This window comes from Thermobia domestica, chromosome 1, assembly GCF_964235325.1.
Source record: "Thermobia domestica chromosome 1, izTheDome1.hap1.1, whole genome shotgun sequence".
NCBI lineage: Eukaryota > Metazoa > Arthropoda > Insecta > Zygentoma > Lepismatidae > Thermobia > Thermobia domestica.
In genome coordinates, this window is record NC_137454.1 from 212,395,354 (window position 1) to 212,410,722 (window position 15,369).

Below are 15,369 nucleotides of genomic sequence, written 5' to 3' on the forward strand. Positions count from 1 at the left end.
TTAAAGCTCGTGTTAAATGATATAGAATTGGACATTGGACAAGTCTCGACTGTCGATAATCATTGCAAAATGGCACGAGTCATTTCCTTTGATACATTCTAGTTTTTGTTTGGTTTTGTTTTTGCACCTGTCTCACCACTTCAGATTAATAAAGTTTTCATACGATACTCAACTTGAACTCCTTTCCATTTCAACATTTTGAGTTGGACTCCGTCTGGGACCCTGGGAGGGACCCTGGAACATTTTTTTGTACTTTGAATCATTATACTTTTGAAATAATGACATATCCGTGTTTTTGTTTCTACACCTGTTCCACCGTTTCAGATTCATACGACTGACTATACACTTTGGAATAAAGATTGTGTTGATATTTTGACCCACCGCTATTTTGCACAGGCTTATCGTAGAGAGTCGCGACTTGATTTATCTTCTTTTATTTAACACCAACTGTCATACGATATGCAAGTTCACCCCCCTTTCTATTTTAAAAAAATTGAGTTGCACCCCATCTGGGACCCTGCGGTGGAGCCTGGGGCAATTTATTTTTGATGAAAGACATGTTTTTCTGTTTTCATATCTGTCCCACCGTTTCAGATTTTTCGGGGTTGCAACGGACTTTAAGACACGCTTAAAGGTGTTAATAAAAATGAGTAACATGCTGCCCTCAAGCGGAATGCTTGAGATCTCCCCAATTTTGGTAACCGGTTTTGATCTTACCTTGACCCAAGCTTTCAGGAAATATATACATCATTCCCACTTTGTGGGTTCCGGTTCAAGTACATTCCGTGTAAGTGAAAAAAGAATTTTAGGCACTTTTGGATATTGTAATTTGTAATTGTAATAATAGCACTTGGACTTACTACTTGGCTTTCAAGACACACCCTGCGTTTTTAGACGAGCTAACTACTGAAGAAAATGTACGTATTTTCGAAAATGAAATGAAATCTGTGAGTTTTACGTCCCACGATTATGCCAGTTTGGCTAAAGGAGACGGTGATTATGAGAAATGAATGAAATGGTGGAATGAAGAAAATTAGAGGAAACGGGATAACCCCGAGGAAATCCACGCACACGGTGTTTGTCCACCACAAAGTTCACTTGGTACGAACTGGGATCGAACCAGGAACCCCATGCACCAGAGGTGAACGCTCTACCAGTGAGGCACCGCGGCCCCTGCGTATTTTTGAATCGCCCATTACATATCAATGATTACACTGAGAAAAATACTTTCTCTGGACAGCTGTATATTGTGCACATATAGAGAATAATCTTGCTTACTACAGAAATCAGTACGGGACATGTCATCCGTATGCTACATAGGCACTGCCCTTAGATGTTACATCATGCCGTTGCACGATGTCTGATATCTAAGTCTTCCTTATATTACATACATACATACATACAAGTTACCTTCGCCAGCTATATGTTATATACGTTCATTTGTATATGAGATCCTGACCGCCTATATTGTTTCATACTGAAAGTATTATAAAGCACTTACACTATAAAACACTAAGATGGAACACTTACACAGAAAGTATTATAAAACATGTGATTTCAGTTGTGCGTTTGCTGTACGTTAAGTCCAAAAACTACAGGATTTACAAATGTAACATAGGATTCAGTGTATATAAAAAATTGAATGTAACTATATGTGTGGTCAAATGGCAAAGCCAAATCATATGACTTTTGGAATATAATTAGGCCCCAATCCCAACTGGAATGTTATAACACCGCTTTTATTATTATGCATATCCTAAGGGGAAGGGGGGTCCTAATTCTTGCAAAAAATAGAGTATCTCACGTGCCGTTCAACTTAGGGAGGTTAAATTTCATTATATTGACTCTTTATTAAAAAAATAAACAGAACGTGTCCTAGTATTTTTAAAAAAATCTCTCTTTTATTGGCACTTTCTATATATGGAAAATTGGTTTATATGTAAAAATAATCGAAAATGACGGATGTTAGTGTCGAACCCATAGCTTTCGGGTTCGCTGGGATGCATAGTAACAATTCCGAAATCGTTGAAGTGCATTAAGTTTATTCCCAATGGCATAGGGGGAAGGAGGGGATTTAATATCCAAATTGTCCGACATAAGTATGGAATCCATAGCTTTTGGACCGCTGAGATGAATAGTGACAGTCTTGAAGCCGTTCAAGTTTAACCCACTTTGGCATGGAAGGGAGAAATGCGGAGCTAAAAACTAAATTTTCAAATTGACCTTGATTCATGTCGATTCCATAGTTTCCGGTATCGCTGAGATGAATAGCGACAATCCAAAAACCGTTCAGGTCAAAGTTTAGCCCCCCGTCATGGGAGGGTCAGGGTGTGAAAAATAAAATCCGAAGTGACTGACATTATTGTCTAATTCATAGTTTTCGGGATTGCTAACATGAATAGTGACAATACTAACTTTGTTCGTTTAATTTAATGTTACTTGCTTGTCTTTAAAGAGGATCACGGTATTTTCATTCTACATTCTTCATCTCCCAGAAAAGCACTTGATATATATACAGCCGTGGATCTGGATATGATCAAGGGAGGGACTAAACCATAGTTTTCCGTTTTATCCACTGTAAAGAAAGTAGAATTGAAGCCCATTTTATCCAGTGTATACCCGAGCGTAAAAGGGGAGGAGGGTTGCTGTAGCTCCTATAGCCCACCCTTTGGATCCGCGCCTGTATATATATATATATATATATATATATATATATATATATATATATATATATATATATATATATTGTAATGTCCCACGTGGTTTGACAAGAGGATTTCACACCCGATGGATCTACAATCATCTGCAGACGACGGGCTTCTGGTCCCTCCCACGGAGCAGTCGACAACCACGGAGCAGCAGCGCCACCGCCACCCAAGAAACCCTATAAATTGGCTGGACGACGGCAATTCTGTGCCAGTTTTCTGGTGACACTCCTACTGTTTGCCACGGAACATTACGAGTAACTTAACCCCAGGCTTCTAGTCTGCTGTCTAGTCCGCACGGCACTACACCTATCCTATCTCCTGGCTTAGCCTGCTGCGGGGCTCTGTCTGAGAATCCTAATAACAGCCCCTTAGCCTGCTACGGAGCTCTGTTGGCCACTTAACTCTCCTCTGCGTGCTACGGAGCATTGGACCCCTATCTCCTCTCTGCTTAGCCTGCTACGGGGCTCTGTAGAGATCCTGTTGGTGTCAACTACAATATATATATAATCATGCCATAAGTTATGCCCTTTATTCAAATAGGCAAAAGAAGTCCAAATTTTGTAGTACGCTAAATTCTATATTGCTACGTGCACTTTAGTACCAAAGCAATGGAAAAAAACACTAGTGTATTCAACATGTCCTCCGGTGGCTTTCACACACATTTCAATCGTTGAGGCCACTAGTCAGTGGCTGCACTCACCACGTCTTTGTATATATGGGAGTGGCTGCTTTTACTAAATCAGCCTTAAGCGACTGAATATTACGGTGAAATTTCTTGCAGGACTTCTTCTCTAAGTAGTCTCAAAGGGGGTAGTCCAGCGGATTGAGATTTGGGTTTCCAGTATACCAATCCTCACTGTATATGAGGTGGGGAACATTGTTGGCTAAGCACTGTTGGTTCATATTCGCTTTATATGCTGGCACGTATCTTGCTGGATTGTCCATTCTGCGACAAAAGAACATTGAGATTCAATGGTTTCTCTACCTTCTCCAAAACATCGTTCTGGTAATTTGTTGCCTTGGTCTTGACTCCCTGCTTCCAAAAGTATAGCTAGGTGACATCGTCGAAAGACGTGCCCCACTAGACTATCATGGAAGCTGAGTGGTGGCACGTTTAGACCCTAGGAATTTGTTTGGCAGCTTCCTGAGAACTGTGTGAATTAATTCTGTTATTTTGCCTGTTGATATTTTTTGTACGGAGAATATATATATTCTTTTATTATCGGTAAACAGGATTCGCCTGTGTTTCCCGTTCGCGTACAGGTGGACTAATATCCTTGCTCTTGTGGTTCGTACCTTCTTTAAAGTTGGTGTCAACAGTTGTCCTGTGGTTCCTCTGTAAGCCCCAAGTTTAATGTTCTGTTTGATGATGCGGGATATCGTTCCCTTCGTTATATCCATCTCCCGCGCCATGATTTTCGGAGAGGATTTCGACGAATTCGCTCAGCTACTGCTATCGCAGCTGCTGAGGTCCTAGAAGTGCGCGGGTATTCACTTCTTGCTCTGTCATTAATTGAGGAGGTGTCCTTGAACCTTTTCATGCACGATTCACACATTTTTGCGTAATATCCAAGGTCTTTAGAAGATTGAAACTCTCCACCGGCGACTTGTTGTACTTAGCCAACACGTTCACAGCGATACGATTGTCTTTGATGCTCAACTCCATGTTAACTGGACGAGTGAATGACGGAAATTGGGGACTGGTTTGAATTACAGGTTCGGCACGTGTTGTGTAAACAAACCTGGTCGCGAACGTCGGACGAATTGACCGTGTGGCGCTAGTGAACTTAGGGACAGAACTTATGGCACAACAGGACCCCCCCACACACAGGTAACCAAATAAGTTCTGTCGCTTTTTCATCCACCACATTTGAACATCGATATATCACCTAAGATGTATGTGGAAGATAGAAAGCAGATCTTCCGTAAGACGTAGTCCCTATCAGCAGCGACGACCACCTGCCAACGTTTTGGAAAGATATGGATTGCAACGCGGTAAAACTTCGTGGGCCGTGAAGCAAAGAAGGTACCAAGTGCATTTTGCACCTCTACTAGCAATTTGAACTGGTGTCCTTTAAAGTGATAGTCCAAGGAGTGGAATAGGTGATCATCGGGTGGTACACTCTCCGGAAAGTATGGCGGATGCAATAGTCTTTTTCATCCAATTCGTAGAATGATGTCCCGGGTCATCCTAGCCACGTTGGGCTTAGAGTTGTCCTGCAACAGGAGTACCCCTTTGCGATTCAGAAGTGCCAGGTCCAGTGTTTTGAGTTTTTCTTGAACACGGCTCAACTGCCGACAGTACACGTCGCAGTATACAGTCGTTTTGATGCTGTTACCAGGTGGTAGCAGTTCCCTATGCACGAAGCCGCGAGAAATTCACCAAATATAGAGGAGGACATTCTTCTGGTGCAGTGCTGGTTCTGGCTGTGTTAGAACCGGTTCATGGGTTGCTAACCAATGATGACTGCGCCGTTGAAATTCGTAGAGAACTCATTTCTCATCACATGTCAACACAGGCAGGACAACAAAGAAACACGGGTATCTGCTCGCGTTACCTTCTGGTCCGGAGTCAAATCATGGAGGACCCATCGACCCAACTTTTAATGCTTCCCAAGTTAATGGAGGTTCTTCCGAATGGATTCTCCACTCACATTGAATCACAGTCCCACTTCCTCATATTTCTGGCCACTGTTCGGCTCAATTGCTGCCTGAAGATCTTTATTTTGTACATGTGTTGGTCTTCCGGCACGCGGTGTGTCTTCGAGTGTTTCACTCTTAAACCATCCTTAAACTTCTTAAACCGCCATTGCACTGTCCGAGTACTCACGACACCCTCACCAAAGGCCTGGCATATCTTCCACCTCGCTGCAGCGGTGTTTGACCCCAGTTTGAACACCCAAACTAACAACTGACCTTTGGCTTATCTCCATTCGCGTTCAACTCACGGTGTGAGGGCCAATTGAACACAAAAACTGACAGAACTTTCTTGGTTTCCTTTATATATATGGGAGAAGGATAACGTCACCCCGTCCCTCATGCCTATCTTTGCCCATTATAGTTTTTTAGGAAGTGGGGGAACACCATGGATATCTTTTAGAAGTGGGGTAACGATATCCTACCGCGTTCCCCGTCACTTATACCCGTGTATTCATTACCATGTTTTTGTGGCTAAAGCAGTTTATATGTATTTACATTAATTTTAATGTGAAAAATAGTTTCAGTTTACAAATATTTTAGTTTACGAACAGCGTTACAGAACGGATTAAGTTCGTAACCCTGTAATCCACTGTATATTAATTTTATTTAGTTGCAAAAATAATTTTGGACATTATCTAGTAGTGATCAGCGCAAAAGCCTTGGTCTTGCAGTTTTTGCAAGAGTCTTACATGCAAGACAAAGACCAAGACCAGGAATCCCGATGCAAGACCAAGACCAAGACCATACCTGAAAGACCAAGACTTTTGCGCAAGAGTCTTGCACAAGTACCGGCTCAGTAGTAAAGCGTTAACCTCGGGTCCATAGGGTTTCTGGTTCGATATCAGCTTGCGCCATGTTAGCTTTCTTGGTGGACAAACACATGTACGTGGGTTTTGTCGGGGTTTCCCGTTTCCTCCTACTTTCTTCATTCCATCATTTCATTCATTTCTCATCATTACCGTCTCCCTTAGCCTCGGTGCACGGTGGGACGTTAAACTAGATATTTAAACATATTAGTGGTGTTCTTCTTCCAAAACTAAAGAGAAATGTAGTATTGATCATCAGTAATTCCATACACCATAGTGCATACTACACGGGTATTGCCTTGGCTCCGAGGCTCAAGCATTTATTGGAAACTTTTAATGTGTGCTCGTAATATTAATATCGAAATAACATTTTTATGACATTGACAAAAACTTAGTGCATCTGACTGCAAGTCTGATTTCATGGGTGGATGTTTATAAGTTGAATAATTGTTTATCAATATAACTTTTAGCCTCCTTAAGTATACATCATATCGAGGATTGAGCGATATAACATTATTCAACGAAAAATAATCCATATTCCAAATGAGAATGATTTTGTACAGTTCTTTCAAATAACTTGGAGTTTGACGCCGTTATTTTATATTCTAATATACAGCAGGTAAAGTATACATAAGTTGAGTTTACACAAAAAACATAGACAATTGAGTCGTTTTCAGTTTTCACTCAAATTACTCTAAAGCATTAAGTGTCATAATTATAATCATTATTATTTTAAATTTTTCTCTCTTTTTTGGCCAATATTGCTGAACATATCATCATCACGATAGTTATTTTAACGTTATTGGCTGGCCACTTGCTGCAACTGAGAAGCTTCGATGTACGATGGTCCTCCCTAGTCTCTTCGTTTTGACGTAGCAATTTTTTGTTTTAATATCTTCCTTCAACTAGTCTCCTTCGCCCCTCCCTCTCTTTCATTCTACTATACCTTCTAGCCTGTCTCTCATAATACAGTACCTCCTCAGCCAATATTCCAACCAGTTGCTTTTCCTTCTCTTAATTACATCTAAAATTCTTCTATTCTTCCCTACTGCTACTGTTTCTAACACCTTCTCATTCGTTTTCCGTTCAACCCAGCTAATTCTCTCCTTTCTTCTTCATGCCCGCGTTTCTATAGTCTCCAATTTTTTTCATCGCTTTTGCGTAATGTATATGTTTCCGCCCTATAGAGTACATATTAGAATCAGTAAAACAAATTCTCAATGGTCAATTGGAAGTTTGTTCAATACAAAGATTAACTAATCGTGGTTGGAAAAAAATCTGACGCCTTTAGAATGTAGGAATAATTTTGCAATTCATGGTATTTTAGTAATCTGTGCCATCTTGAGTTTCTTTCATGTGTCTCGGGGGTAGCCTAACCAGTTTGGGACTCAGTGGAATATTGGATCCGTTAAAAATATAAAAAAGATTACGAAACGTAGTGATTTATCTTATAAGTAGTGAAGTGTGGGCACCCATTGAAAAAAAATCATCGCCTATATTGTACACTATCATCATACGTACACGAAGGTAAACTATACAGTATTATATTTCGAAACATACATTGTATTTCCGTTACTATTGGCACATTGTAGAATTTATTATCCCTTATATTCAGAGTAAAATTTTCCTATGAAAAGCATAAGATTTATTAAGAGCAAGACTTGCAAGACTCTTGCAAGCAAAACCAAGACCAAGACTGGGTGTGCAAGACCAAGACCAAGACCGGATGTGCAAGGTCAAGACCAAGACCACCCGGGTCTTGGTCTTGCATTTGTTCATCACTATTATCTAGCATTAAATGCTAGGAAGTTAGTATTTTTTTATCTAATTATAAGTTGATTTTTTCTATCTATTCTGAGTTATCCTTAGTGTTTTGCAACAAATATCCTAAATTGAATTCTGAAATATCATCAAGTTGTTAAATGCATAACTAGGTCATTTAGTCCGGGTCAGCCACTGTTGAAACAGACTTATTTGAAGCAACTTTAGAGGATAAAGGTGGTATGTAATAAATTGTGCATTTCGGGAAAATTGACTTTCACAACTCTGTTAACATATACCCTTCATTGTTTCCAAATCTCTTCACTGGAACAAAGACTCACTAAATGATATGTTATGTAGCATGACTAACATATAGCATGTGCATGAACCGCCAGAATTCAACGTTTCGAAAAATGTAACATAACATCCCTATCTTCAATTGAGAAATAAAAACCATTACTTCACATTTTATATTTACTGCTTTCTATTATAAATTGCTGAAACTGGTGTTTATTCCATGGAGCGTTCAGAGCACAAGGCAGTCAAGCCATAAAGTTGTGAGAAAAATAGGTATAAAATTTGTATTGTAAGGTTAATTACATAGAAATTTTAAGGTTTAATTATATGGAAAATTTTACGCTGTTTTTTTCTTTCTTCACATTGGCCTACGTTACCTTGATTGGGACTTTCAAATTTCATCCTATTTTCTACTGAAAAGTATCTGTAATTGAACAAGAAAATAATTATATATGATAGTTAAACTGAAATTCATCGTAATTTGGCCCAAGACAAACACCACCATTTTATGGATTTAGGATTTTGGAATTTTATATTTCTGGGCTTTCAGCATCTAAGGCTATTTAGCCGTACGTATGACGGATGATGTCCCTCAGCGAGTACACTATCTGGGGAAAGGGAAGGAAGAAAGGATGGGGGAAGGAAGGAAGCTGCGTGGGACCTATAAGTTAAGTACCACCCTAGCATTTGTATTGTGTGAATGAGGAAAAGCCCATTCATAATGGCTGGCCTGAAAAAGCTTTTTACGCTTTTTCGACCAAGTGCGCCCACCGGAAATCCAACCCGGGACCGCTCGCACCGAAGGAGAGAGCGTTTGACTTTACCATTTTACATTGCAAAGGTCAGATACACCGGTATTGTAACAGAACGGTGCTCGAGCAAATTACCATGGAACTCCGATTATTGATAATTTCACAGCAACTTTGTTTTATTGCAAGTACAAACTCTTTAGTCAGTGGAGAGGAGGGTGTGGATCATAGGTCAGAATTGATAATGATAGGCTTTGGTGGTGGTGAGTCAAGGTGAGTCAGAGTAGGTCATCCTGTTTCAGAGTGGGTTACGGAGGTGGTAATCATATTAACTTACCTATGAACTTTGCAATTGTAATAATTACTGCAATGGTGATTAATTAACAACTTTATTACTCTGAGGAATCAAATATTGGCGAATTTATTACTAAACTCATAATCAACTCAAATATACTATTGCATAACAGTGTGTGAGTTTGGTATTGGTATGTTTAATCTCATAATGTTCTTTTTTCCTTATAAACCTTTTTGGTACTATTGTTGCAACCTGTGATTCTAAATTTACGTGCTATTAAAACTCGCTTTAATAAGGTAGAATACTGAAAATGTAATAATAATAAGAACATTATGTACACATTGTAAGTTATTAATGCTTTCAAATAGTGACAAGATACATTCGCAAAATGTCTCCTCGGGATTCGTGTAAAATTGATTAAAATACGAAGTTCTCCGCACTCCAATGTGTATTGTACTAACTTTAGCGGCCCGATACGGGTAGAATGCATGTTTATGGGCCTTTATATATCTGGAATTCAATCATACACTACTATAACGCTCGGACACAAAATTTGCTTTTAGTTTCTTTAGATCTAACTGGACATGAATGTGGGTATATTCAAAACAGATTGGATCAAGTACTGCTTCTCTGACACATGCTACCCACCCCGGTTGCCATCTTGGAACCACCATATTGGATTCCACTTTCGTTTTTTCAAAATGGAATAGGTGCATGTTATACACCAAATTTATATACAATTTCCTCGGAAATTCATTTTACCGTAGTCAGTTTTATCGTAGCTTGTACCGTTTGGAAGATATTGCATGATAAATCCCTCCAGGCACTTCACGAATAGACATTGCGGAGTTACGCTTACGTTTTTGATTTTGACAAATCAAAACAATTTCTAACTGAAAAAAAATACTGTAGATATAAACAAATTCTTTACAACATTGGTGTCATAATCTTATTACATTATTTTCAGTGTTTTTTATTACTTCCATGTTATACTATAACAATGAAGTATTGTATTAGGTTCAAAATGCCTAATGTAAATCCAGACACTTCCAGATTTGGGTGAAGACCTACGATTTCCGTATCGACTCTGTGTGTCTGTATGCATGTACGTTCAGAGAATATTTCATCAACGGTAAATCACGTAAAAGATTACATATACACACCGGGATCTGCACAATTTTCTATTTGGCTCAATATTCGTGAAGTCTCTGACATTTAACATGTAATACATTGCAAATGGTACAAGCTACGGTAAAATTCACTACATGAATGAATTTCCGAGAAAATTGTGCATGAATTTCATGTATCACTTGCACCTATTCCCGTTTGTAAAATCGAAAGTTGAATCCAAGATGGCGGCCTGGATGTGTAGCATGTATCAGAGAAGCAGAACTTGATCCAATTTGTTTTGCATATGCCCACATTCATGTCCAGTTACACATAAAGAAACTAAAAGCAATTTTGTGTCCGAGCGTCATAGTAGTGTATGATTAAATTCCGGATATATATATATAAAGGCCCATAAATATGCAAATTACTCGTTAAATTGACCGCTAAAATTAGTGCAATACATATTGGGGTACGAATAACTTGAATTAATTTTACAAGAATTCCGAGGAAACACTTCGCGAATGTACCTTGAATGAATGAGGAATGTACATGGAATGAATCTACCGTTCTGCACAGTAACAGTAGCTCGTGATGCACAGTGCCCTTCCAATCACATCAAATGCAAAGAATAAGCTTCCTCGACGTCAGTATGGGCTTTGCCGCAGAATGTAGAATTTTTCCTTCTTTCGATCATGATATTTCTCATACATTGTTGTACGTTTTCACATTTCATGACTCGTGATCAACCGTTTGAGAGATGTCTTGAGCTAGTTACATTCGAATAGATATTCGCAGATGAAAATTTGATCCAGTAAAATCTTTTTGAGTCATAGCATGTGGTACCTAAACTTTGAGATTCTTTTCTTTCTTTAGCCAACTTTCTCAAAATGAATTAACACTGGTTATGGGTGTTTAAGTTATCGCCTGTCATGATTGCTCACATGCCGGTCCTGCTCAACTTTCTGCCGCAATAAAATCCACTTTAGTTGTAACTGGACACTCACAGCGAGAGTCATCTTCTAGAGAGAAATTTCCTGTACAAAAGCGATTGGACCATCTTTTGCCTGTTGCCCTTGATAACGTAACTTGAGCACTCATCTGCGCTGCATTTGATCCTCTATGGAAATAAAATTGTGAAATAAAGCACAGTTTTGCGGGACGTTCACTCATCTTTACGGCACAATAGATTCCCCTAATTAAAAGAATTTCATCAGTTTTTGCTCTTGAACAGGCACCTGCTAAGTGACTTCAGGTTTGTACTCCTGCGGGTATAATTACGCACAAGAATTGATAATTTTTCTCTTCTTTCAGGTGGCTTCAGAGAGGAGAGTTAATACAAATTTCAACAGTTATGTTCAATCGTCTTCTGTGAAAATGTACATTTACATGAGAAGAAATTAACAAGACAAACGAAAAACAATAAGAAAAGTGTGTAACATTTATTGTTATTATTACTCTACGCTTTTGTTCTCATATTTTGTGAAAGAAAGTGGTGAATGAAACAATAACCTGGAAAAGCTGGTGTGGCTGTAAGTAAACCTAGGCACTGCCAATATGAATACGTATACGTCCAAAGGCGTTCTGCTCACTACTGTTATCCTCATAACGCTGGTTCAATCTCTTTCTGATATCCAGAATTCAAAATCCTTGATGCAAAGCATCAACAGACTGCCTGTGACAGATTGTGAGGTTTATGACTCATGGTTTGAGACTGAGTTTTTTTGCGAGAGAAAACTCAGAATTCTTTTACCATTTTGGCGTAGTTTTGACAGACCAATTGTACGTATTTTTTGTCACTCGGACGACATTATACTTCGTGTTCCCAACGTTACGTTTACCACTGCTTATATTCACTCACAAGTTTCTCCTCATGTTAATAACTGTCCCGTGGTAGGACCAATTTTAGCAAAACTTTGGCCTATTAAAGAAATTGCTCCTGAAATGATTTCATTGCTAATTTCCAACTATTTGGAAAATTATGGGGTAAAACCTCGTGTGTTAAATTTGCAAGAGAAAGAATTAACCGGATACAAAATTAAGAAACTAACCATTAGAAATCAGCCAATCATAAAACTCCCTGATATTCTATTTCCAGAAACATTAGAAGAGTTGGTTATTGAAGGTACAAATCTTACCGTAGTCCCAAAAATGATATTCAATAATACTCTGAAGCTTCAATCATTACGACTACAAAACAATAAAATTAAACATTTGCCTAAATTTGTGTTTCGAAACCTATCGAATCTTACATTGCTTTCATTATCACACAACGAACTGGCTGAATTAGATAAGGATATATTCTGCGGATTGACAAGTCTTAAAGAAGTTTCTCTTAATAACAACAAATTTCAGTACATTCCTCAAAAAGTATTAAATATGTTATTCCAACTTTCCAAGATCAATCTAAGTGGAAATAGATTGATATCACTCAGTGAATTATTTATGCAGCCTATAAATGATAATGAGTTACTCAACGGTTGCAGTTCAAACCATTTCGTAAATAATAACGATGCATCTCAGTTAACTTATATAGCTATATCACATAATGTTGATTTAAATTCTTCATTTACTGCAAGCGAGGCTGGTTTAAGCAGCTTAGCATACCTACAATATTTCGAAATGAGAAATTGTAACGTTGTCAACATTTCTTCTAAATTTCTGTTTGATTCGTTGGATATTTTATCGATTGATCTTAGTCACAATAACATCCAATCTTTGCCGAAATCATTTCTTAGCCAGTCTCAAAATGTTAGCGAGCTTTGGCTTAGCCACAACAAGCTTGCTAAAATTTCACCAAATTTATTTAGGCATAAAAGCCATAAATTGTTAAAATTTGATAATAATTTTCTACGGGAAATTCATCTCGAAACTTTCCAAAATATGACAATTTTAGATGAACTTGATTTAAGTCACAATAACCTAACGGTGTTACATGCTGATACCTTTAAAGGAACTTACAACCTGACAAAGTTATATCTTAATCATAACAATGTACAGAATATTTCGAAGGAATTATTATTGCTGGACAAATTAAACCTTCTAGACTTAAGCTACAATAAGATACAATCACTGGACAATGACGCATTTAATGGAACACGAAATTTAATAAGACTTTACTTGAATGATAACGGACTTCAAAATCTATCCAACTCATTGTTATACCTCAATAAATTACAGTTTCTGAACTTGAGTCGCAACCAATTAACATTTTTGGACACCGATATATTTAAAGGTGTATACAACCTAAAGATGCTTTATTTAAGTCATAACAATCTACAGAATCTTTCAGGTTTATTGCTACCGCTTGGAAACGTAGAATACATGGATTTGAGTCACAATAACATTAGCTCTGTCACAAATATATTCATTAATAATAGCAAATTGTTAGAACTAGACTTGTCTCACAACAAAATTGAATCCCTTACAAAGTATTCTGGGTTAGATGGTTTAGGATCACTAAAGACTGTGTCTTTTGCTAATAACCAAATAACTTACGTTGAATCTTTTGCATTTGTTCCCACAGCTGGGCTTATTAATCTTAATCTTGCAAATAATATGATTTATGATTTTGAAAGCGCAAGATGGGATCCCTTTGCTTCAGGTCTTCAATTTGATATAACCGGGTTTGAGCAATTACGTTTTCTTCAGAGTTTAGATCTTACAAATAATTCCCTTACAAAAATACCGAAATATTTTAAAGAAGATTTGTCCAGTTTGAGGTATTTAAGTTTAAACGATAATAAAGTCTCTCGACTTACTTCGTATGATCTCGAATATTCATCCTACAATTTATCTGTTGATGTTCAAAGAAATAGAGTGATGAGTATTGATTTAATTTTTAGCCAATTGTACACTAGCCATTTAGAATCGAATTCAAGTGTAAGTTTAAATGTGAATCATAACCCTTATATATGTAATTGTGATGTTTTTCATTTATTGAAACTGCAAGACGAAGATACCTATCTGTTTAACGAAGGACTCAATTCAGCAAAAATTACAGCCGATAAGTTACGTTGTGCCGAGCCAGAGGTTTTGCGAGGTGATTATGTTGAAGATGTTCATGATTGGGCACCACATGCTTTGGCACTTTTAGGTTTGTGTTTATTATAATCATTCAATAATGAAAATTGTAAAGTTAATCATGAAATCTTTTAACAGACAGGTACAATAGAAAACTTCTATCAGTAGTATACTTTGCGTTAAATCCAGTAAGGTCAATGCTTATTGTGCCTCTAAGGGAAGGATAATTAATGTGTACAAAAGTGACAATTTTATTATCCTTTCTTTCTTTCTCGTGATCTTCCTGCTGGACTAGTGACTGGTGCACTCGCCTTTGGTTCACGGGGCCGCGAGTTTGTTTTACGATGGACGAGTTCCGAAATTGGAACGCATTATGTAGCCTCGCTGTAAGAAAGGGAGGCAACATATCAACCTAATATAAAGCAACTTTTTATTTGTTCTTTATTTGATTATGTTAAAATCAATGTCACAATCACGGTATACGATATTGTCTTTAGCTGAGCTCAGTCGTTCTTTTAATAAACTTAGCATAATGGTTAACCTACCCTGTTTAACGTATATGTGAAATATTTTACTGTGCAGAGCTTCGGTTTTCCGAATTGGATGCTGTTAAAGTTTTCATTTGAACTTAGTAAAACTTTTCTCAGGAAAATAGTTCCTTCATTCCTTTTCAGAAAAAAAGTACAGAGAGGAAATTTATTGAACTTTAATTTGTGCCGTAAGAGAATAAGTGATGAAACAGTTAATGAATCTGTTTACTCCATGATAACAGATTAGCTATAATGGAGTCAATGCAGTTTTTAGTTAGACAAAAGGTTTGCTAAAATTAATGATGAAAGAATATTTTTCGCAATAGGGAAAACCTACTGGTCTATTCATAAATGTGGTAGTCCTAAAAAAAAAAAATCAGAATGTCATTAAAA

The 15,369-nt window shown here is 37.7% G+C and overlaps 1 protein-coding gene across 1 annotated transcript in view; it reads left to right on the top strand.

Moving 5' to 3' along the window:
• Positions 1-15,369, top strand: part of LOC145678606 (uncharacterized) — a 39,774-nt gene that overhangs the window by 7,287 nt on the left and 17,118 nt on the right. The window contains exon 2 of the mRNA XM_081748954.1: positions 11,738-14,525. Within this exon, the coding sequence (XP_081605080.1) occupies positions 11,981-14,525 (2,545 nt within the window). The 5' untranslated portion in view covers positions 11,738-11,980. The remainder of the gene's footprint in view (positions 1-11,737; positions 14,526-15,369) is intronic.